This window comes from Meles meles, chromosome 16 (assembly GCF_922984935.1).
Source record: "Meles meles chromosome 16, mMelMel3.1 paternal haplotype, whole genome shotgun sequence".
NCBI classification, from domain to species: Eukaryota; Metazoa; Chordata; class Mammalia; order Carnivora; family Mustelidae; genus Meles; species Meles meles.
The window spans coordinates 69,534,511-69,556,573 of record NC_060081.1 but is presented as its reverse complement, the minus strand read 5'-3'; the positions used below and the strand labels follow the sequence as shown (position 1 = coordinate 69,556,573).

General features: G+C 48.0%; 1 protein-coding gene across 1 annotated transcript in view; it reads right to left on the bottom strand.

Moving 5' to 3' along the window:
- Nucleotides 1–3,411: 3,411 nt before the first annotated feature.
- EYA2 (EYA transcriptional coactivator and phosphatase 2) overlaps nucleotides 3,412–22,063 on the bottom strand; it is a 273,594-nt gene continuing 254,942 nt past the window's right edge. The window contains exons 15-16 of the mRNA XM_045981144.1: nucleotides 11,467–11,567; nucleotides 3,412–4,320 (exon numbers count right to left, since the gene is read on the bottom strand). Coding sequence (XP_045837100.1) covers nucleotides 4,240–4,320; nucleotides 11,467–11,567 — 182 coding nt within the window. The 3' untranslated portion in view covers nucleotides 3,412–4,239. The remainder of the gene's footprint in view (nucleotides 4,321–11,466; nucleotides 11,568–22,063) is intronic.

Below are 22,063 nucleotides of genomic sequence, written 5' to 3'. Positions count from 1 at the left end.
GCTTGCTGGGATGGGCAACAAGGAGGCTGCCTGATTCACAGACCAGCTTTCTGCAGCCTCCCACTCGCACCCAGAGTCCCACAGGAAAGGGCTAGTGTTGCCGCGTGGGGGAAACTGGCTAGATACGAGCTACCTACAGCAACCAGCTGTGACCGAGAAATCTCTAGAACTGACATCTCAGTACTCTCAGCATTCAGTATATAAGGAAGGCACTCTCCCACTTATGCCCCCATGTCTCATCGCTCCTGTGGGTCACCGTTTTCATTAGTTTCGTGTATCTTCTTCCAAAATTTCTTTTTGCAGAAGGATCCTACAGGTTTTACTTTTTTCTCCATTTTTATACAAAAGGTGGCTTGTGACACATGCTGTTCTGAAACTGCCCTTTTTCACTTAGTGGTGTGTTTAGGCAACCTTCCCAGACTGATACGTAGGGAAGAGCCTTGTTCTTTTTCATGGTTGCGTAGTATTCCATCCCGTGACTGTGCTGTCCTTTCACCCGCTCACCACTGACGGGTGTTTAGGTGGTTTTCATTCTTCGCTATTACAGACAATGTTGTAGGAAATATATCTGTTTGGAGCTTTCACAGCCACATGAATATATCTATAGATCAGTTCTCAGAAGTGGAATTGCTGGATACCATTTACAGATTGGGTAAACACTGCCAACTTCCCCTCCTGGGGAGTTGTGCCAGCTTCAGCTTCTGCCAGCAATCTGCGAGGGGCCCAACAGCTCCGCTGGTACTATGAGTCCCAGAACTTTCATATTTTTGCCAATGTGATGTGGAAAGTGGTATCTCAGTGTATCTCAGTGACCATCTTTTTATAAGTTTAAAAAGCAGTTTTATTTTTAGAAAGATTTTATTTTACACCCATTGTGGGGCTTGAACTCACATCCCTGAGATGGAGAGTTGCATGCTTCACAGACTGAGCCAGCCAGGTGCCCTAAGTAGTAGTTTTTTTGTTTTTTGGAAAAAATGTAGGGCACCCCCTGACTGGCTCAGTTGGTGAAGTGGGTGACTCTTGATCTCAGGGCTGTGGATTGGAGCCCCACATTGGATGGAGAGATTACTTATAAAATAAAATCTCTCTCTCTTTTTTTTAATTTTTTATCTTTTTTTTTTTTTTTTCAAGATTTTATTTGTTAGAGGGAGCACAAGCAGGGGGAGAGGCAGCCAGAGGGAGAAGCAGGCTCCTTGTGATGCAGGACTCGATCCCAGGACACTGGGATCCTGAGCTGAAGGCAGATGCTTAACCAGCTGAGCCACCCAGGCATCCCTAAAAAATAAAATTTTTTTTCTTTTTAAAGATTTATTTATTTATTTATTTATTGATAGAGATCACAAGTAGGCAGAGAGGCAGGCAGAGAGGGAGGAGGAAGCAGGCTCCCTGCCGAGCAGAGAGCCCGATGTGGGGCTCAATCCCAGGACCCTGAGATCATGACCTGAACCGAAGGCAGAGGCTTAACCCACTGAGCCACCCAGGCGCCCCAAAAATCTTTTTTTTTTTTTTATTAAAGATTTATTTGACAGAGCGATATAGAGCACAAGTAGGCAGAGTGGCAGGCAGAGGGAGAGGGAGAAACATGCTCTCTGCCGAGTAGGGAGTCTGACATGGGGCTTGATTCCAGGACCCAGGATCATGACCTGAGCCAAAGGCAGATGATTAACTGACTGAGCCACCCAGGCGCCCCTCTAAAAAATAAAATGTTTTTTTTAAAAAAGTAAAATGTTTGTTTTGTAGCCTTCAGGCAATTTATTAAAAAAATTTTTTTAGGGGCACCTGGGTGTTTGGGCTCCCTGCTCAGTGGGAGCCTGCTTCTCCCTCTCCTGTTCCCCCTCGTTGTGCTGTCTTTCTCTCTGTCAAATGAATGGATAAAATCTTTAAGAAATTTTTTTCTAGACTTTTTTTTTAAAGTAATCTCTTGGGGCTTGAACCCATAACCCCAAGATCCAGAGTCACATCATGCTTCCTGACTGAGCCAGCCAGACACCGCTAGCCTTCAAGCATTTAATTAATTAATTAATTAAAAGATTTGTTTATTTGACAGAGAGAGACTCAGTGAGAGAGGGAACACAAGCAGGGGGAGTGGGAGAGGGAGAAGCAGGCTTCCCGCTGAGCAGAGAGCCCGATGCAGGGCTGGAGCCCAGGACCCCGGGATCGTGACCTGAGCCGAAGGCAGAGGCTTGAACCCACTGGGCCACCCAGGCGCCCCTGCCAGTGCATTTTAGATGCTTGAGTAACATCTGGTGACAAATACCCAGCTCCAGATGTTGGCAATATGAATGACTGATATTCTGAGCAGAAATCTGAGCCTGTGAGATGTAACAGTACCACCAATGACACTCTTACGTGCTATATAAGTTGGGATGCCTTTGGTTACAAGTAACTAAGGAAGAACCAATTAAAAATATTTGAACCACAAGGACTTTTGTTAACTCACGGAATAGATATAACCTGACTTTCCAAGAACAGTCGTCCTTTTAAGAATTCGTGCTGTACCAGTGGAAATCTTCTACTCTTAAGTATATGCCTATAAATGAAACCACACTGAAGCATCCAAAGATGGAGAGAAGGACTGAGTTAAAAAATTTAAAGCCATGTCTTGAATTCTGTATTTGGGATGGGGGTGTCTGAGGTCACACATCCCTAAACTTTTCAGTCAAGTAAGCCAAAGAATTCTGTTGTTTGGTGTACGCCGCCTCTGTTGTGTCTCTGTCCTTTGCAAGGGAAAGAAATATATATTTTATTTATTTTTTTCAGCGTAACAGTATTCATTGTTTTTGCACAACACCCAGTGCTCCTTTGCAAGGGAAAGAAATCCAAATGGTCGCTCTCTGATTTCTAAAGCCCTTGGATAGGCAGACCCAGAGGTTGACCTGAGGACTTCCTTGGGTCTCTGTCTGGGCTGGTCAGGAAGTTCTCAAGTCACGCTCAGACTTCTGGGAGGCCAAGGGCTTTTGCTTGTGAGCGCGGAATAGTGTAGTTCCTCTCCTTCCCAGATTGTTCTCAAGACATGCAAGACACGCCTGGGGAAACAGTGACGGTTAAGCAGCCTGGGGCCAGTGAGTCTCAGCTATCCACCACCCATCCATCCATCCATCCTCCCACCCCCATCCATAACCCATCTGCCGTCTGTCTGTCTGACCGTCCGTCTATCCATCCATCATCCATCCGTCAGCCCTCAGTGCTGTGTCTGTGTCAGACTGTGATGGGGACTGAGAATACAGAATGAGGCAGACCCTATCCTTGACCGCTGGGAGTTCTGGGTCCTCTAGAATTCAGGCAAATAACACTTACCTTACAGACTGTGGAATCCTAGCTTCTGTCAAAACCGGCACGGGACATTTAGTCCTCACAACCCAACAGCGGTTGACAACCTGGGTAGTTAATTTGAGGAGTAAGGGGCGGGTCTGTCTGTTTCACCCAAACCTCCTGGGTGTGGATGGCTGGAGTCTGTTAGTGCCTCTAACGGAAGCCTCGAGCATGGTCATAAAGTAGGGACACCCTAGCCCACTTCAAAATGTAAACGTGGTTTTATTTAATGCCTTTTATCCGTCACAAAGTACCGCCTCCTCCCCAGGGTCCCCTCTTCCTAGAAAACAAGATGGCAGCATAAGGCACGTGCACTGTCCACATGACGTCAGGTTAGGTCTTTAAAAACAAAAATAGGCAACAGTCTTCCCATCAGCCCCGAATCGCCTCCCTCACCAATTGTTCAAAGAATGATTGTCCCCCCAGAGCACAGCTTGGAGCAGAGAGTACGGAAATGCCAACTGCACCGGCCCACAAGCCAGGCTAGAAAACCAAACCACCCAAGACTAAGAACACCGACAACACAGGGACAAGAGCGTAATACCGGAGTAACGAGATTAGTCCATAAATTAAAAAGAAAAACAAAACAGAACAAAAAACCCCCAGGCCTGTCCCCCCCTCACTACCGGCCCTCCCCCAAATCAGCAATTCCTCGCTTCTGTTCTGTGGGCCTTGTAGGAAGGCCTGGTCTCCGAGCCAGTCCTCTTCTCCAAAGTCAAATGTTCCAGAGCCGCTGTGGGCTTCCCGGCGTCTCCGGACCCGCGCTCGGACCACAGGGACAGCCGCTGAGATGGTCACCAGGCACGTCCTCTCGGCCGCAGGGGCCCTGCCCGGCGTCCGGCATCTGGCGGGGAGGCGGGGACGGCGAGGGCGTGGGTGGGGGCGTGGGATGCACCTGCGACGGCAGGTGGCGAGGCCGCGGCTCCGCTATAAATACTCCAGCTCCAGGGCGTGTCGCAGCGCCTCCAGGTCCGCGTGGCAGGATATCCGCCAGAAGGGCATGTTGTGCTGCAACACAGAACACCAGCCGCGGGGTTAGGGCCCCGCGCCGGGCCCCCCGCAGCGCCCCGCCCAGGGCCAGAGCCTGATCCCGAATCCGCGCAGGCCCTGTGTCCTGCGGACGTTTCCTGGATCATGGGGCGTCCCATCCCCCCCACCCGCCACTGGCCGGTGGCCCCCGGTCGGGCCGCACGGTTGTGCATTCCCTCGGAGCCCGGGTGGCCCGGCTCATCCCGAGCAGCCTGCACATGGGTGGACCCTCTCCCCATCTCTGGGAAGGTCTTAGGGCACAGGTGGCGCGCTGACCCGGGAGGGAATCCGGCAGTGAGACGGCCGTTCCTTCTTAAAAAGTTGTCCTGGATCCTGTCGCCGGGAGAAGAAAGTCTCAGCTGGGGGTTGTGCGGCTCGCACCTGTCCCTGCCATTTGCTCGTCTCCCAATGGCCGGAGCCGGCTCCAGCCCTGGCTGCGCAGGCGGAGCGGCGGCTGGTCTTTCTGCCCGGACACCGGGCATCCTATTTGCCGCCCACAGCGGTTGTGGCTCTTCCCGGTGCCTGGCACGTGGGCTCAGGGTGGCTACTATGATTGCGTGGAGGCACACGAGGTCGCAAGGGCGAGGAATACCGTCGCATGGGGCGCGTGTGCCCGTGTGCAGGGCTGGGGGTGGGGGGAGGCTGGCTAGTGAGTTCCTCGGTGTCACGATGCAGGGTTTGGATCCCACGGTGTCAGCCTGTGCCACCCAGCGTCTCCGATAATAGTGTCTTAGGGCCACTGTTCTGGAGCCAGACTGTGGGCTAGTGCTTTGTTTCCTAGCTCACCGAACTGCCCAGACAAAAACACGAGCACTTTTTCCAAGTGGGCATGAGAGTGAGAAAGAAGAGAATTGATGTAACCAGAGTTAAATTGCCGCAGGCCAGAACGAACTGCCCTCACAGTCATGGTCATCCCACAGTCATTAACGTTGGGTGAGCGTGCATGTTCTGGGCCACACACATGACCTCGTTTAACCTGGTCATGAATGCTCAGGGAGGCACTCTGTCTTATCTCACAGATGAGGACACTGAGCCACAGAGAGGTCATGTCAGGCTCCCGAGAAGATGACTGACTGCATTTTTATCACTGGAAAATTCAATCACTGGCTAAAGTTCTTGCCTACCCAATACCACTCTCTTCTTTCTTGCTTCCATAACTCAGAATTTGGCAGCGCTTGGCCCACATCTAGAGGATGAGCTATGACTGTCTAAGCAAGCTGTGACAACCCCAGCCTTGTTTGCCAGGGTCTTGTCCTGTTCCCCCAACCTCTTTTTTTTTTTTTTTTTTAAAGATTTTGTTTATTTGGAGAGAGAGAGATGGAGGGAATGAGTGGGGGGCAGAGGGAGAAGCAGACTTCCCACTGAGCAGGGAGCCTGATGTGGGGCTCGATCCCAGGACCAAGAGATCATGACCTGAGCTGAAGGCAGATGCTTAACTGAATGAGCCACCCAGGTGCCCCAGTCCTGTACCCCTCTTGACTTGGGATCCACCAAAGCCAGTGAGGAAGGTGGGGAGGGGCTTCTGGGAAAGGTTTTCCTCTAGGATTAAAGGGAGGCAGCTTAGGAGAGACCTTTTTCCTCCTTACTTTCCCTTCCTATTTGGATGCTGTCACGTTACCGTGTGATGCCTGGAGCTGTGGTAGCCATTTTGAGGTCACGAGACAACAAATTCAGAAAATGCCAGAGATGGTTAGAAAGGTAGAGTGAAATGATAGAAAATGATGCTTGGTGAATTTCTGACCCACGGCAACAACCTACGGCACAACTGTTTCGAATCTTACTGGGTAGCAAGTGTTTAACTCACCATTACATAGGCTTTTTGCTACCCACAGCTAAAAGATACTGAGCCTCCACAAGACAGTCACTGGCCTTAAATTATTTACTGAGTGAGCAGATGGCGCTTGATGAACATTTGGATGCCTGGAATTCTGCCCTGTGAGGTGCCGTGTCCATAGGCTAGTAACTATACAGGCATCCTTTTGGGTCGTGGAGCACATCAAGTCTTTTTCTGCCTCTGGGAGCTCTGCACTTATCGCTCTGCCAAGTCTTTATATCATCGTTTATTTTCACCTTTCTGCTCTGTGGTAGGCAGAATAATAGCCCCAAAGATGTCCAACAGATCCCTAGAACCTGTGAATAAAGGGATTTGGTGGCTGTGATTAAATGAGGGATCTTGAGATGGGGAGATGATCTGGAGGGCAGGGACTGTGTCTGAAGGTCCCCTGCCGTGTGCTCGGGGTGGGGGCCTCCTGCACAGCTGGCATGCACACACTGGGTCCCCAATGGAGTCACAGAGAAGAAATCCACAGGTACGAAATGAACAGGGTGGTTTTGTGTTGTGGTGAGCACTATGAAGGCAACAACAGGGAGGCAGGGCAGAAAGCAGCTGGGGGAGGGTGACTGTTCTGATAGTTGGGGTCTGGGAAGGCCTCTCTAGGGGGTGACAGTTAAGCAGGCCGCAGAAGGCAAGAAGGAGGTGTAAACCTTGCAGGGAGGTAATCGAGGCAGAAGACAAAGCAAGTGCAAAGGCCCTGAAGACAGTTTGAGCTTGGAATGTCATGTTCACTGCAGCATAGCATGGTTCCTGGCACATAGTAGGTGCCCAAGAAACACAGAGGGAAGGAATGAAGAGGAAGGAAGGGGGGATGAGAAGGAAGACAGGCTTCTCAAAGTTCTCAACGAACACATCTTTTTCGCTCAAAAGAAGCCGCATACTATCCATCATGGGCAACAGATGCCATTTCTTTAATGCCTTCCGGCTCCCCCAGCCCCCCACCCTCTCCTCACCCAGCCGAACCTTCCTTTCTCTGGAAAGATGGATTTTGGTTCCCGCCCAGCCAACCCTGTCCCCCTTTAAAAAGTGTAACTCATTTTTCTGGAGGAGATGAGCAAAGGTGGAAGAGAACCTCCATCCCAGGCCTAGAGCACGGGTGCATTTATCACTTGCAGAGAGGTGCGGACCAATGATGCACTAAAATGGAGATATTAACACTGTTAGCCCCAACAGTCTCAGCCCCTGGTCCTGTCACCGTATTTCATGCTGCTCAGGTGTCCTGCAGCCTGGCCTAATGACTCCCATCCATCAGGTGGGGAGAGCGGCTGGTGCACAGCGTTTCTCGCTAATGTGCTGGGGCTGCTGCTTCAGAGAGTTGCAGAGGTTTTCAGGAGAGCCCAGTGTATGGGGCTGTGTGCACCCTGGTCTTCTCTGGTGGACTCCTGCTCTTGTCTGACCAGCTCAGGGGTGAGGACAGAGTGTTTGAAACTCCTAGATCCACCTCCTGCCTGCTTGGCATTTGGAGCAAAACACACATTAGTTTGCAGGTATAGCTGTGTGACCTGAGGTATGTTAACGAACCTCTCTGAGTCTCAAATGCAGCCTCTATAAAATGAAGCAGATGATACCCGCTCTGCAGGGGCGTTTGAGGATTCACTAAAACGATGACGGCACTAGTCAAGAGGAGGGGTCCGGGCCTGTGGTTAGGTCAGGCGCCCCTAGGTGCCAGTGACCACCCTGCCATATGCCAGCTGTGATGGAGACCCCCCAGCTGCCCCCCTCTCTCAGAAGCAGCCCCGTTTTTCTCAGCTGGGGACATGGTGGCTGAGAAAAAAGGCAACATCTCCCAGCTAGCGCCGTCATAAGGTGTGATCATGTGACCCAGATCCGGCCCCTGGGATCTGAGCAGCAGTGCCGTCCCCCCATCCCCTGTACCCTTAGGGATGCCGCGGCCTCCCCCTTTCCATTACCAGGGCCGCCGTGCAGATGGGGAGGCCGTGGCCAGAGAGCAGTCCAGGGACAGGCAGAGCAACAAGACGGAGGGAGCCTGGGTCCCCGGTGCTGGAGCTCATGTGTCTTACGGGAGACAGGAGAGCCTGCTCTCTGCTGTTCAAACTGCCATCCAGCGTCTCTGGCCACCCCAGCCCTGCTCCACAGACCCTGGGCTGCGCTGGCCCTGCCGAGACCCCTCCCCCCGCCCCACCCTGCTGGAGACCATCCTCTCCACCCCTCCACCTGTCTCGGTCACAAGCATCTCCTGTGGTCTCTGAGCAAACGAAGAGATTTGGGTGAGTTCTCACCTTATGTGCAAATTAGCATTCATATTTTCTTTCTCCACTACCGGAGACCGAAGCTCCTCGGCTTCCGAAGGCTGTGTTATCCCTCCTCTCCCGCCCCACCGTCCCAGGGAGCAAGACAGAGGCTTGGGCTGCTGGGGACTCACTCTGCAGGGTTCCTTGGCTCAGCCCTGGGTGCCTGTTCCCGGCAGCTGTGACAGATGAGGAAAGGCTGCTCGGAGAGGGGGCGTCATCTGCTCAAGCCACACAGCCCCAAATGGCAGAGGTAGTATTTAGGGTTGCCCCTGGTCATATCTTTCTGTGGGAGCCGGGCTGGCAGGAGGGTGACGCCAAGGAGGTGCCCGGTTGGTACAGGAAGGCCAGTCAAGACTAGCTGTTCTCAAAGGAGAAAAAGTCTGCCCCCCCCAGGGGTCACGGTGGAAATTTCTAGAGGTGTGAATTTGGACTCCTGATGACTTGGGGGGCAGTGCCGTTGGGGTCCTGCCTCATCTCATGCACCTGGGACCTGACTGATTTTCGAATGTCCAGTCAGATAAGTACGTACAAACCTGACGGAATAACCCAAGCCTGGACCCATCACGTAGAAATCTGGAGTATCCTTTCCATGCTTTTAATAAAGCCTGCGTTTCTAGGGGGGCAACTACTGTGTAAAGCAAGGGAAGTCTGTATTTTTTTATTCTGAATCTCTCCACGAGTGGCTTAGCAGTTTGGAGAGCTCAGGTTAGGGCCGCAGCCCCTCACCTGGCTCCTCAGTGGCCGAGACCGCATACCTGGGTCCCCGTGTTGGCTGGCTCACGGGCACAGCACGCTTGGGTCCAAGCACTGGGATTTTGTGCCCACTTACATGTTGAAGTGCGCGTTACTGTGAGTGTAAATAACTTTCCCTTTATTTCTCTTTGATAATATTGTTTGATCTTGACCTCTTGGCCATTGTGGTTATAGTGCCCATGACCATTTGTATTTCATTTCAGCGGAGTAAAGGGGTCATTTCAAAACATTTCCTATGCCGCCCTAACAAACTCTTTCCAGTTGCGAGAAGGCGGGAACATCTCAGTGGCTGCTCCACTGAGGTCCCTGTCCCTGTCTGGGCAAGGGCCAGAGGGCAGGGGAGCGGAGTGGGGGGCCGCAGGCCTAGGCTGGCTCTCCAGGCCAACTGTGCTTGAAGCAAAGCTTTGTTCTGATGGCTATCCCAGGTTGAAGGCAAAATTTAGGGTTAGAGCTCAACTTGGAGAGGGGGCTTTAGAGCCTCTGGCAGGGGCTAGTCTCATCACACAGACTGTGGTCTTGACCTGGCACGATGTTTCTGGAACACCAATAATTCGTGGTAATTCGTGTGATTCCTGCTACTGCCTTGGACAGTCCTAGTGTAACACCTCTATCACAATTATTTACTTAATATTTTTCTCCCTAAATCAATTCCTTTTTTTGTTTTTAAAGATCTTACTTATTTGTCAGATTGAGAGAGAGCACAGGCAGGCAGAGGCAGAGGGAGAAGCAGGCTCCCTGACAAGCAAGAAGCCCGATGTGGGACTCGATCCCAGGACGCTGGGATCATGACCAGGGCCGAAGGCAGCCGCTTAACCAACTGAGCCACCCAGGTGTCCCAATTAATTCATTTTTAAAGTTAAAGAAATATGTTTGAAAAAGTGCTCAGGCTCCTCCGGGACCTCTCCTCCTGGCACTCCCCACCCGTGCAGCCCACGGCCATGACCAGGCTGGCTCCCTGCGCAAAAGCTCCAGCCTCCAGCCCTTGGAATCTCTTGGTTCCTCTCTGGGACTGCCTTCCCTCTGATATCTCCTTGGCTCACTTCCTCTCCTCCTCTCTTTGCTCAGACATCACCTGGCAGCGAGGCCTACCTTGACCACTGTGTCGACTGGACACCTGCCCCCCCCCCCCACAGTCCCATCTGTCCCCAGTCCCTGCTTTTTCTCCGAAGCTCTGGTCACCACCTCACACACGTCACCCTCTTGTGTCTACCACCTGCTCCAGGCTGGAGCCGAGCGAGGGGTGAGAGCCTGACCTTCCTGCTCCCGGCAGGCTCCCCAGCACGGGCTCCAGCCGCTGGCACACAGTAGATGCTCAGCTAACAGAGCTTATCGACGAGCTGCAGTGTCTGCGATGAAGACCCCGGTCAGAAAGGCCCTGAACAAAGACTATGGACAGCTACGGAGGGAGTTCCAGACAGGCCTGTGTCACTGGAAGGCCAGAGTGGTAGCTGGTCAGGGAATTCTTCTCTCTGTAGTGTTGCTGGAGTGTGAGGCCTAAAGGCGGAGTCTGCGGGAGCTGGGAAGGGGAGGAACATTGCAGGTGGCAAGGCCTTCTAGCTCCACCCCAGGCCCTCTCCTGGGACCCTTGGGGCCCTCCCTCTTTTTTCAGGCTTTGTCCGCTGAGACCCTAAACATTTTCTGCATTTCCCTGGAATTTGTTGCTGGGGGAGGGCAGGGGGAAACCAGGTCCTCCCAATTAAGCTCTGTGACATTAACAGTCCACTTCCCAGGCCTCTGGGTGGGGGTGGCAGCCTCTCTGGGATGCTGTTGACAGGTCCAGACCCACGACTTTGGCAGCTGTTTCTTTTCCAAGAGCAGAGCTGAGGCCACAAGAACCCCTGCCCTTCTCCTCCTGGGCCCGAGATCACAAATGCAGGATTTTCTTTCTCATTAGCGTAATGCTGTCTTTATTAACTGGGAAGGGTTCCTGGAACATATGATCAGGAAGTATGAAATAAAGCCTGCACACGTGCACCAGCCCCCCACCAGCCTGCCTGACAGAGTGTCTCCGGGCTCCCGAGCAGTTGTCCTAGAAAAAATCCAGGGCTCCCCGTGAGGGGGGGTGGGCAGCCAGAGGCACCGAGGGGATTTGCAGAAGGAAATTACTCAGGATGGTTCTGCAATTGCAAATGGAAAGGGACGGGGGAGCTAAGAGCCTGGGAAGGAGGGGACCCAGCCAGCGCCAGGCGGGGGGGTAGGGAATCCTCGGGGAGCCCAAGAGAGCCCCGAGCCTGTCTCCAGGGGAGAAGTAGCACAGCGCGAGAGATGGACAGACGGACAGAGTACCTTCTTCGCCCCCTGCTCCTCTTCCACGCCATCACCGATGACAATGTAGACGGCTTTTCTGCCAAATCGCTGCATTATCCTCTCAAAACAGCTCTCCTTCCCTGCGCACGCAAGAAGGGGAGAAAGACAAGAAGAGGCTCGCGGGGACCCCTCACCGCAGTCCAGGAGCTTGCTGGGAGCAGCTGTACACCTGAGGGCCAGGCACTGATCGGGTCGTCCTTAAGCAGCGTGCACCCAGTCACCATCCCCATGTGAGGGGTGACAGCGCAGAGAGGTTCAGTGGCCTGCCCAGGGTGACACAGAAGAGGGAGTGTAGAGGCTCGAAGCAGGCTCTGGAGTCTACACGGCCGGCTGGTGCAGGGCACCCGACCCACTTCACAGCGGAGGACACCAGACCACGTGACTGAGGCATCCAAGTAGCAGCCTGGTGACAGACTTGGCCCTCAGGGCGGTTCCCTGCCCAGTTCTTTCCTTGCTCCCCGAGGACGACCACCCCTTCGTATCTGCCTCCTTCCCAGGTGGGTGGGCAGCAGTGTTCGTCCAGACGTACTGGATTCAGATCTTAGCTCTCCCGGGGGTCGGGGCAGCGAGTGTAGCAACAAAAAGGCAAACAGCGGTGCCAGAAATAGCGGTTGCTCCCCGGCTCTACCGCGTGCGAGGCGCGCTGCTGAGCACTGTACCCGCATCGGAAGTGCTCAGCCGCGGCGTTACTGGCACGTGGGGCAGCACCGGGCTTTGCTGAGGGGCCTGCCCTGATCCTGGGGGATGGGGAGGGGGCGTCCCTGGTCTTCACCCAGGAGATGCCTGGAACACCTCCTGCAGGTGAAAAATAAAACAATGTCTCTAGATGTTGCCAGTGATCTCCCGGGAGGCAAAATGCTTCCCCACTCTGTTGGGAAGTACTGAGTTAGGTTATTCATTTACCGTCATCCCGGCAGTCCTTATGGAATTGCAATGAACAGAATGCCCATTTTAGAGATAAAGAAACTGAGGCTGGTGGAGCGCCGAAGAAGAGCAGAGGAGTATCGACAGAAGTTAAAATAACAACAACACAGCTCTTACCTGTGAGCACTTTGCTCTGCTGGGAACATGTACTACCCCTTGCATCAGACGCTTACGGGGATTTTGATCTGTTTTTACAGATTGAGAAGCCACTTACCTGGGTCACCTAGCTAGTAAGCACAGAGCTGGGATTCGAACCTAGGCTACTCCAGTTGCTTGAGCTCTGGGCTACTCTGTTCTGCTGCTCTAGGTAGGACTCAGCCCTGCTGGCACCGTTCCTCCCTCCGTGGGAGCCCCGACCGGGTCAGAGCTGTGAATCCTGTCTTCTGAGGTAGCAGAATTACATCACCACTTTGCCAAGCCTTTCGCTACTGGAGGTGGAGCCCGTTCCCCACCCCGCTGATAATGAGTTGGCCATGTGACTTGCTTTGACCGATGCTGGACGGCTAGAGACCTGCCACGGGAATGTGTGTGGGTTGGTGTGGCTTGGCTCCCTTCACTTCTCCCATCTGTCAGGAGAAGAATGTGTCCCTGATGGCCGCAGTGAGTGATGGTCCCACAGTGAGAGGATATTCCGAACAGACCAGAACCTGGACGCAGTCCCAGTGGAGCCACAGCGGGTTCCCCAAATGCGTGAGTGAGAAATAAATACCGTCAGCCACTGAATGTTTGTTATGCGGCCTTATCAGAGCAGAAAACTGACCATTGAAAAAAGTGGTGCTTTTTAAGTTAAAACTGGGAACTGGAGGCCAAATTTCTACGCAGTCTCAACTCTGATTACCCTCAGTGTGTTGACCTTCAGGCTTCCTGAGTGGGAAGGAAGTTGTTCTAACATGTTCCTGATGGCAGAATCAATGGGCTGAATGGAAATTTTAGATGTGCCTGGGTTACGGGTTCCTTTCTTGCAAAATCTATAGAAAAAAGGTGCTGTTAAATGAAACTTTGCTTTAAAACTTTTATCAGAGGACTGAATGGAGTCTCCGGCCTGTTCATGTTTATTGTGGGTTTTCCATACTCATTTGGCCACTGAATGGATCCCCTGTTCATGAGTCAGGTCGTGAGATGTGTCCTCCTGGACCAGAGTTTCTCAAACATTCCAGAACTACCCTCACCATTGTGACCAAATCTGGGAACTCCTGTTACATAATCTTAAAAAACAACTCCCACTTCTATTTTTACTGAAATGAATTCATTTAAAAATACAGAATAGTATCACTATATTAAGAACAGCAGATCAAAAAGCCAAGATGACAGAGGAGTAGGAGACCTAAATTTCGTCGGGTCCCAGGAATTCTGCTCAATAGCTATCAGACTATCCTGAACACCTACGAACTCAATAGGAGATCGAAGCAAAGAATAGCAACAATTCTATGAATGGAAGCACAACCACTTTCTGGAAGGTAGGACAGGCGGGGAAGTGAATCCAAGGTGACATACGGGAAGACAGACCACAGCAGGAGGGGCTGGCTCCCGGCAAGCGGCAGAACAGCGGATCACAAAACTGGAACTTTTAGAAGTCTGCTCCACTGAGGGACGTCGCTCTAGAGGCTAAGTGGTGGGTGGAGCCCTCATGGGGGCAGTGTGGTCTCAGGTCCTGCAGGGTCACAGAAGACTGGGGGTGTCTGAGTGTAGCAGAGCTCCCAGGTATCGGAGTGGGGAAACCGGCTACAGAGACGAGGCAGCCCTCAGCTCGGGTTACCTTAAACCATGATCCAAGGCACATTCAGGCCACTGCTCTTCCAGCAGGGACCCCACAAGCGGCAGATCCGGGGAGACCCACCTTCCTCTGCTGGGAGAGCAGCGTGGCAGGAATGTGCTGGGTGTGGAGACTCCAAACGGGACCATGCACCAGAGAGAGAAATGCTCAGTCACAGGCTGGGTGAGCTCGGAGTGCAGCCGGAAACCAGGGAGATGGGAGTGATTAACCGCTTTTCTCTGAGGGTGCACTGAGGAGTGGGGCCCCCAGCTCTCGGCTCCTCTGGGCCAGAGATTGGGAGACCGCCATCTTCATTCCTGTCCTCCAGAGCTCTACAGAAAGCCTTCAGGGAACAAAAGCTCCCCAGCGTGAACCCGAGAACCTGAGCTGATTACTTAGCCCGGCCCCTGGCAAGGGCGGTGCAATTCCTCCTCAGGCAAAGACATTTCGGAATCACTACAACAGGCCCCTCCTCCAGAAGATCAGCAAGAACATCCCGCCAAGACCAAGTTCCCTACTCAATGAGAACTGCAGAACTCCAGAGCTAGGGGAAAGCAACAGATAGAATTCATAGCTCTTCCCCCATGATCATTTTGTCTTTCAAAGTTCAATTTTTAAAATTTTATTTTTTTCTTATTGTTTTTAAATTTTTCCTTTCCCATTTTAACTTTTTAAAACTATTTTATCAATATCTTTTTAAAAAATCTTTTAAAATTTTTATTGTTATAGTCCTGTTTTATCCCTTCATTGTATTTAACCTTATTTTTTGTATACATACAGGTTTTTTCTTCTTTAAAATTTTGGGAAACAATTTCTTCAAATAGATTAAAATATACCTTAAATCTAGCATATGGCTTTGTTCTAGTCTCCAGCCTGATCACATTATTTCCTTTTTTTTTCTTTTTTCAATCAACTTATCAATTCCTTTTAAAAATTTTCATCTTTACAGTCATATTCCATCCCTTCATCATTTTACCTTTATTTTTGTGTATGTATGTATGTATGTGTGTATATATATATATATATATATTTTTTTTTTCTTTCTTTAAAATTTTGGGAGGTAGTTTCTTCTAACAGACCAAAATACACCCCAAACTGAGTGTGTGGCTCTGTTCTATTCACCAGTCTAAAATATATACATGTATGTGTGTGTGTGTGTGTGTGTGTGTATTTGTTTTTATATAACTATTTTTTTTTTGTTTTTGTGTCTGTGTGTATATTATATATATGTGTGTGTGTATAATTTTTTGTTTCCCCTTTCTTTTCCTCCTGGTTTCAGGTCTCTTCTGATTTGGTTTCTGGGGTCACTGCTACCCTTTTAGTATTTTATTTTGTTCTCTCATTCATCTGTTCTTATCTGGATAAAATGACAAGGCATTAAAACTCACCACAAAAAAAAAAAAAAAAGAACAAGAGGCACTACCAATGGATAGGGACCTAATCAATACAGACATTAGTAATATGTCAGAACTAGAGTTCAGAATGATGATTATCAAAGTGCTAGCTGGGCTCAAAAAAAGCATGGAAGATATTAGAGAATCCCTTTCTGGAGAAATAAAATGACTAAAATCTAACCAACCTGAAATCAAAAAAGCTATTAATGAGGTGCAATAAAAAATGGAGGCTCTTGCTGCTAGGATAAATGAGGCAGAAGAGAGAATTGGTGATACAGAAGACCAAATGATGGAGAATGAAGAAGTTGAGCAAAGGAGAAACAAACAACTTCCTGGAGCATGAGGGGAGAATTTGAGAGAGAAGTGATACCATAAGATGAAACAATATTAGAATAAATGGGATCCCAGAAGAAGAAAGAGAGGGGCAAAAGGTATATTGGAGCAAATTATAGTAGAGAATTTCCATAATTTGGCGAAGGGAACAAGCATCAAAATCCAGGAGGCATAGAGAATCCCCCTCAAAATCAATAAAAATAGGTCCACACCCCATCATCTAATAGTAAAACTTACAAGTCTTGGCGACAAAGAGAAAATCCTGAAAGCAGCTCGGGACAAGAAGTCTGTAACGTACAATGGTAGAAATATTAGAGTGGCAGCAGACTTAGGCACAGAGACCTGGCAGGCCAGGAAGGGCTGGCATGATATATTCAAAGCACTGAATGAAAAAAATATGCAGCCAAGAATACTATATCCAGCTAGGCTACCATTGAAAATAGAAGGAGAGATAAAAAGCTGCGAGGACAAACAAAAATTAAAAGAACTTGCAAACACCAAACCAGTCCTACAGGAAATATTGAAAGGGGTCCTCTAAGAAAAGAGAGAGCCTAAAAATAGCAGATCAGAAAGGAACAGAGACAATATACAGTAACAGTCACCTTACAGGCAATACAATGGCACTAAATATCTTTCAATAGTTAACCCTGAATGTAAATGGGCTAAATGCCCCAATCAAAAGGCTCAGGGTATCAGAATGGATGAAAAAACAAAACCCATCAATGTTCTGTCTACAAGAAACTCACTTTAGACCCAAAGGCCCCTTCAGATTTAAAGTGAGGGATTGGAAAAAAGTTTACCATGCTAATGGACATCAAAAGAAAGCTGGGGTCACAATCCTTATATCAGATAAATTAGATGTTAAGCCAAAGACTATACTAAGAGATGAGGAAGGACACTATATCATACTTAAAGGGTCTGTCCAACAAGAAGATCTAAATTTTAAATACCTATGCCCCAACATGGGAGCAGCCAACTATATAAACCAATTAATAACAAAATCAAAGAAACACATCAACAATAATACAATAATAGTAGGGGACTTTAATACCCCCCTCACTGGAATGGACCAATCATCCAAGCAAAAGATCAACAAGGAAATAAAGGCATTAAATGACACACTGGACCAGATGGACATCACGGATATATTCAGAACATTCCATCCCAAAGCAACAGAATGCACATTCTTCTCTAGGGCACTTGGAACATTCTTCAGAATAGATCACACATCCTTGTCACAAATCAGGTCTCAACTGGTACCAAAAGACTGGGGTCATTCCCTGCATATTTTCAGATGACAGTGCTCTGAAGCTCGAACTCAGTCACAAGAGGAATGTTGGAAAGAACTCAAATACATGGAAGCTAAAGAGCTTCCTACTAAAGAATGAATGGGTCATCTAGGAAATTAAAGAAGAATTTTAAAAATTCATGGAAACAAATGAAAATGAAAACACAACTGTTCAAAATCTGTGGGACATGGCAAAGGCAGTCCTGAGAGGAAAGTATATATTGATACAAGCCTTTCTCAAGAAACTAGAAAGGTCTCAAGTACACAACCTAACTCTACACCTAAAGGAGCTGGAGAAAGAACAGCAAAGAAAGCCTAAACCCAGCAGAAGAGAAATTATAAAGATCAGAGCAGAAATCAATGAAATAAAAACCAAAAGAATGGTAGAACAGATCAATGAACTAGGAGCCAGTTCTTTGAAAGAATTAATAAGATTGATAAACCCCTGGCCAGACTTATCAAAAAGAAAAGAGAAAGGACCCAAATTAATAAATTCATGAATAAAAGAAGAGAGATCACAACCAACACCAAAGAAATACAATTGTAAGAACATGTCATGAACAACTATATGCCAGCAAATTTGACAGTCTTGAAGAAATGGATGCATTCTTAGAGATGTATAAACTACCAAAACGGAAGCAGGAAGAAACAGAAAATCTGAACAGACCCATAACTGGTAAGGAGATTGAAGCAGTCATCAAAAATCTCCCAACAAACAAGAGCCCAGGGCCAGGCGGCTTCCCAGGGGAATCCTACCAAACATTTATTTATTTTTTTTTTATTTTTTTTTTTTTTTAAAGATTTTATTTATTTATTTGACAGACAGAGATCACAAGTAGGCAGGCAGAGATATAGGAGGAGGCAGGCTCCCCGCCGAGCAGAGAGCCCGATGTGGGGCTCGATCCCAGAACCCTGGGATCATGACCTGAGCCGAAGGCAGAGGCTTAACCCACTGAGCCACCCAGGCGCCCCTTTTTTTTTTTTTTTTTTTTAATTTTTTTTTTTTAAAGATTTTATTTATTTATTTGACAGACAGAGATCACAAGTAGGCAGGCAGAGATATAGGAGGAGGCAGGCTCCCCGCCGAGCAGAGAGCCCGATGTGGGGCTCGATCCCAGAACCCTGGGATCATGACCTGAGCCGAAGGCAGAGGCTTAACCCACTGAGCCACCCAGGCGCCCCCCAAACATTTAAAGAAGAATTAGTACCTATTCTCCTGAAACTGTTCCAAAAATAGAAATGGAAGGAAAACTTCCAAACTCATTTTATGAGGCCAGTTTACCTTGATCCCAAAACCAGACAAAGATCCCATCAAAAAGAGAATTACAGACCAATATCCTTGATGAACACAGATGCGAAAGTTCTCACCAAAACACTAGCCCATAGGATCCAACAGTACATTAAAGGGATTATTCACCATGACCAAGTGGGATTTATTCCTGGGCTGCAAGGCTGGTTCAATATCTGCAAATCAATCTGATACAATATATTAATAAAAGAAAGAACAAGAACTGTATGACACTCTCCATAGATGCTGAAAAAGTATTTGACAAAGTACAGCATCCTTTCTTGATCAAAACTCTTCACAGTGTAGGGATGGGGGTACACACCTCGATGTCATCAAAGCCATCTATGAAAAACCCACAGCAAATATCATTCTCAACGGGGAAAAACTGAGAGCTATTCCCCTAAGGTCAGGAACTTGGCAGGGATGTCCACTATCACCACTGCTATTCAACATAGTACTAGAAGTCCAACCCTCAGCAATCAGACAACAAAAAGAAATAAAAGGCATCCAGATCAGCAAAGAAGAGGTCAAACTCCCATTCTTTGCAGATGATATGATACTTTATGTGGAAAACTCAAAGACTCCACCCCAAAACTGCTAGAATTCACATGGGAATTCAGTGAAGTGTCAGGATATAAAATCAATGCACAGAAATCAGTTGCATTTCTATACACCAACAATGAAACAGAAGAAAGAGAAATTAAGGAGTCAATCCCATTTATAATTGGACCCAAAACCATAAGATACCTAGGAACAAATCTAACAAAAGAGGCAAAGAATCTGTTCTCAGAAAACTATAGAATACTCATGAAAGAAATTGAGGAAGATACAAAGAAATGGAAAAACGTTCCATGCTCATGGATTGGAAGAACAAACATTGTTAAGATGTCTATGCTACCTAAAGCAATCTACACATTTAATGCAATCCCTATCAAAATACCATCAATTTTTTTCAAAGAAAGGAACATTTCTATATAATGGAAATTTCTATGGAACCAGAAAAGACCCCGAATAGCCAGAGGAATGTTGAAAAAGAAAGCCAAAGTTGGTGTCATCACAATTCTGACTTCAAGTGTATTGTGAAGCTGTAATCATCAAGATTGGTACTGGCCAGTATGCTACTGGCACAAAAACAGACACATAGATCAATGGAACAGAATAGAGAATTCAGAAATGGATCCTCAACACTCTGGTCAACTAATCTTTGACAAAGCAGAAAAGAAGATCCAATGGTAAAAAGACAGTCCCTTCAAAAAATAGTGTTGCGAAAATTGGACAGCCACATGCAGAAGAATGAAACTGGACCGTTTCCTTACACCACACACACAAATAGACTCAAAATGGATGAAAGACCTAAGTGTGAGACAGGCATCCATAAAAATCCTTGAGGAGAACACAGGCAGCAACCTCTTCGACCTCAGTTGCAACAACTTCTTTCTAGAAACATCGCCAAAGGCAAGGGAAGCAAGGGCGAACATGAACTATTGGGACTTCATCAAGATCAAAAGCTTTTGCACAGCAAAGGAAATAGTCAACAAACCCAAAAGACAACTGACAGAATGGGAGAAAATATTTGCAAATGACATGTCAGATAAAGGGTTAGTATCCAAAATCTATAAGAATTAAACTCAACACTCAAGGAACAAATAATCCAATCAAGAAATGGGCAGAAGACATGAACAGATATGTCTGCAAAGAAGACATCTAAATGGCCAACAAACACATGAGAGAGTGCTTAACATCACTCAGCATCAGGGAAATACAATTTTAGTATATGTGCTGCCGAAGCGAGCACAGCATCAGGGAAATACAAATCAAACCCACAATGAGATATCACCTCACACCAGTCAGAATGGCTAAAATTAACAACTCGGGAAGTGACAGATGCTGGCAAGGATGCGGGAAAAAGGGGAAGCCTCCTACACTGTTGGTGGGAGTGCAAGCTGGTACAGCCACTCTGGAAAACAGTACGGATGTTCCTCTAAAAGTAGGAAATAGAACTATCCTATGACCTAGCAATTGCACTACTGGGTATTTACCCTAAAGATACAAATGTAGTGATCCAAAGGGGCATGTGCACCCAAATGTTTATAGCAGCAATGTCCGCAATAGCCAAACTATGGAAAGAGCCCTGATGTCCATTGACAGATGAATAGATAAAGAAGATGTGGTATATATACATTGGAGTATTACGTAGTCATCAAAAAATGAAACCTTGCCATTTGCAACAATGTGGATGGAACTAGAGGGTATTATGCTAAGTGAAATAAGTCAACCAGAGAAAGACAGTTACCATATGATCTCACTGATATGTGGAATTTGAGAAACAAGGCAGAGGATCTTAGGGGAAGAAAGGAAAAAATGAAATAAGACAAAACCAGAGAGGGAGACAAACCATAAGAGACCCTTAGTCTCAGGAAACAAACTGAGAGGTGCTAGAGTGAAGGGGGTTGCGGGGGTGGGGGTGGCTGGGTGATGGACACTGGGGAGGGTATGTGTTGTGGTGAGTGCTGGGTGTTGTGTAAGACTGATGAATCACAGACCTGTACCCCTAAAACAAATACATTTTATGTTAATAATAATAATTAAAAAAAAACCCAGTCCCCTCACACCCATTAGGATGTTATCATCAAAAAAGGAGAGAACAGAACAGATGTTGGTGAGGATGTAGAGAAACTGGAACCCTTGGGCTCTGTTGGTGGGAATGCACAATGGTGCGTCCACCATGGAAAACAGTATGGCGGTTCCTCAAAAAATGAAAAATTACCCTATGACTCACCAGTCCTACCACTGGATATATATCCCAAAGAATTGAAAACAGAGTCTTGAAGAGAGATTTGTACATCCTTGTTCATAGCAGCACTGTTTTACAACAGCCAAGAGGGGGAAGCAATCCGAGTGTCCATAGACAGATGAATGGATAAAGAAAATGTAGCACAGACGTAAATGGACTATGATTCAGCTTTTAAAAGGAACAGGATTCTGACACAGGCCCCATCACAGAGAGGACCCTTGAGGACATTATGGTACGTGAAATACGCCAGTCACAACAAGAAATATTATATGATTCTACTTCTACGAGGTCCCCAGAGCAGTCACATTCCGAGAGGCAATAAGTAGAAGGGTGTTTGCCAGGGGCTGGGGGCAGGCAGGAACGGGGACTTCCTGTTTTAATGCAGACCCAGCTTCAGGTCTACAAGATGGAAAGAGCCCTGGAGCTAGATGGTGGGGATGGTGGCACCACGGTGTGAATGTGGCTCACATCCCTGGACTGTACACTGAGAAATGGTGAAGACGGTAAATTTCATGCTACGTATATTTTTCCATAATTAAACATAAAAAGTATTTAAGAAAGAGGTTCTCAAGAAGCCTGCAAAGGCACATGACTACAATATGCAGAAAGATGATGACAGGGTGACCAAGGCCTGCTACAGAAGCTCTCATGAGCGTCGGGGCCTGAGATTCATGATTTTAAAACCTGAAAATCTAAAGGCACTTTTCTGTAATGTTCAGAGCTAGAACTTGAGTAAAGGCAAAAACTGCTCTGGGGAAACGCTCCCCCAAAACTACAATTTTTTTTGTTGTTGGTCCAGAAA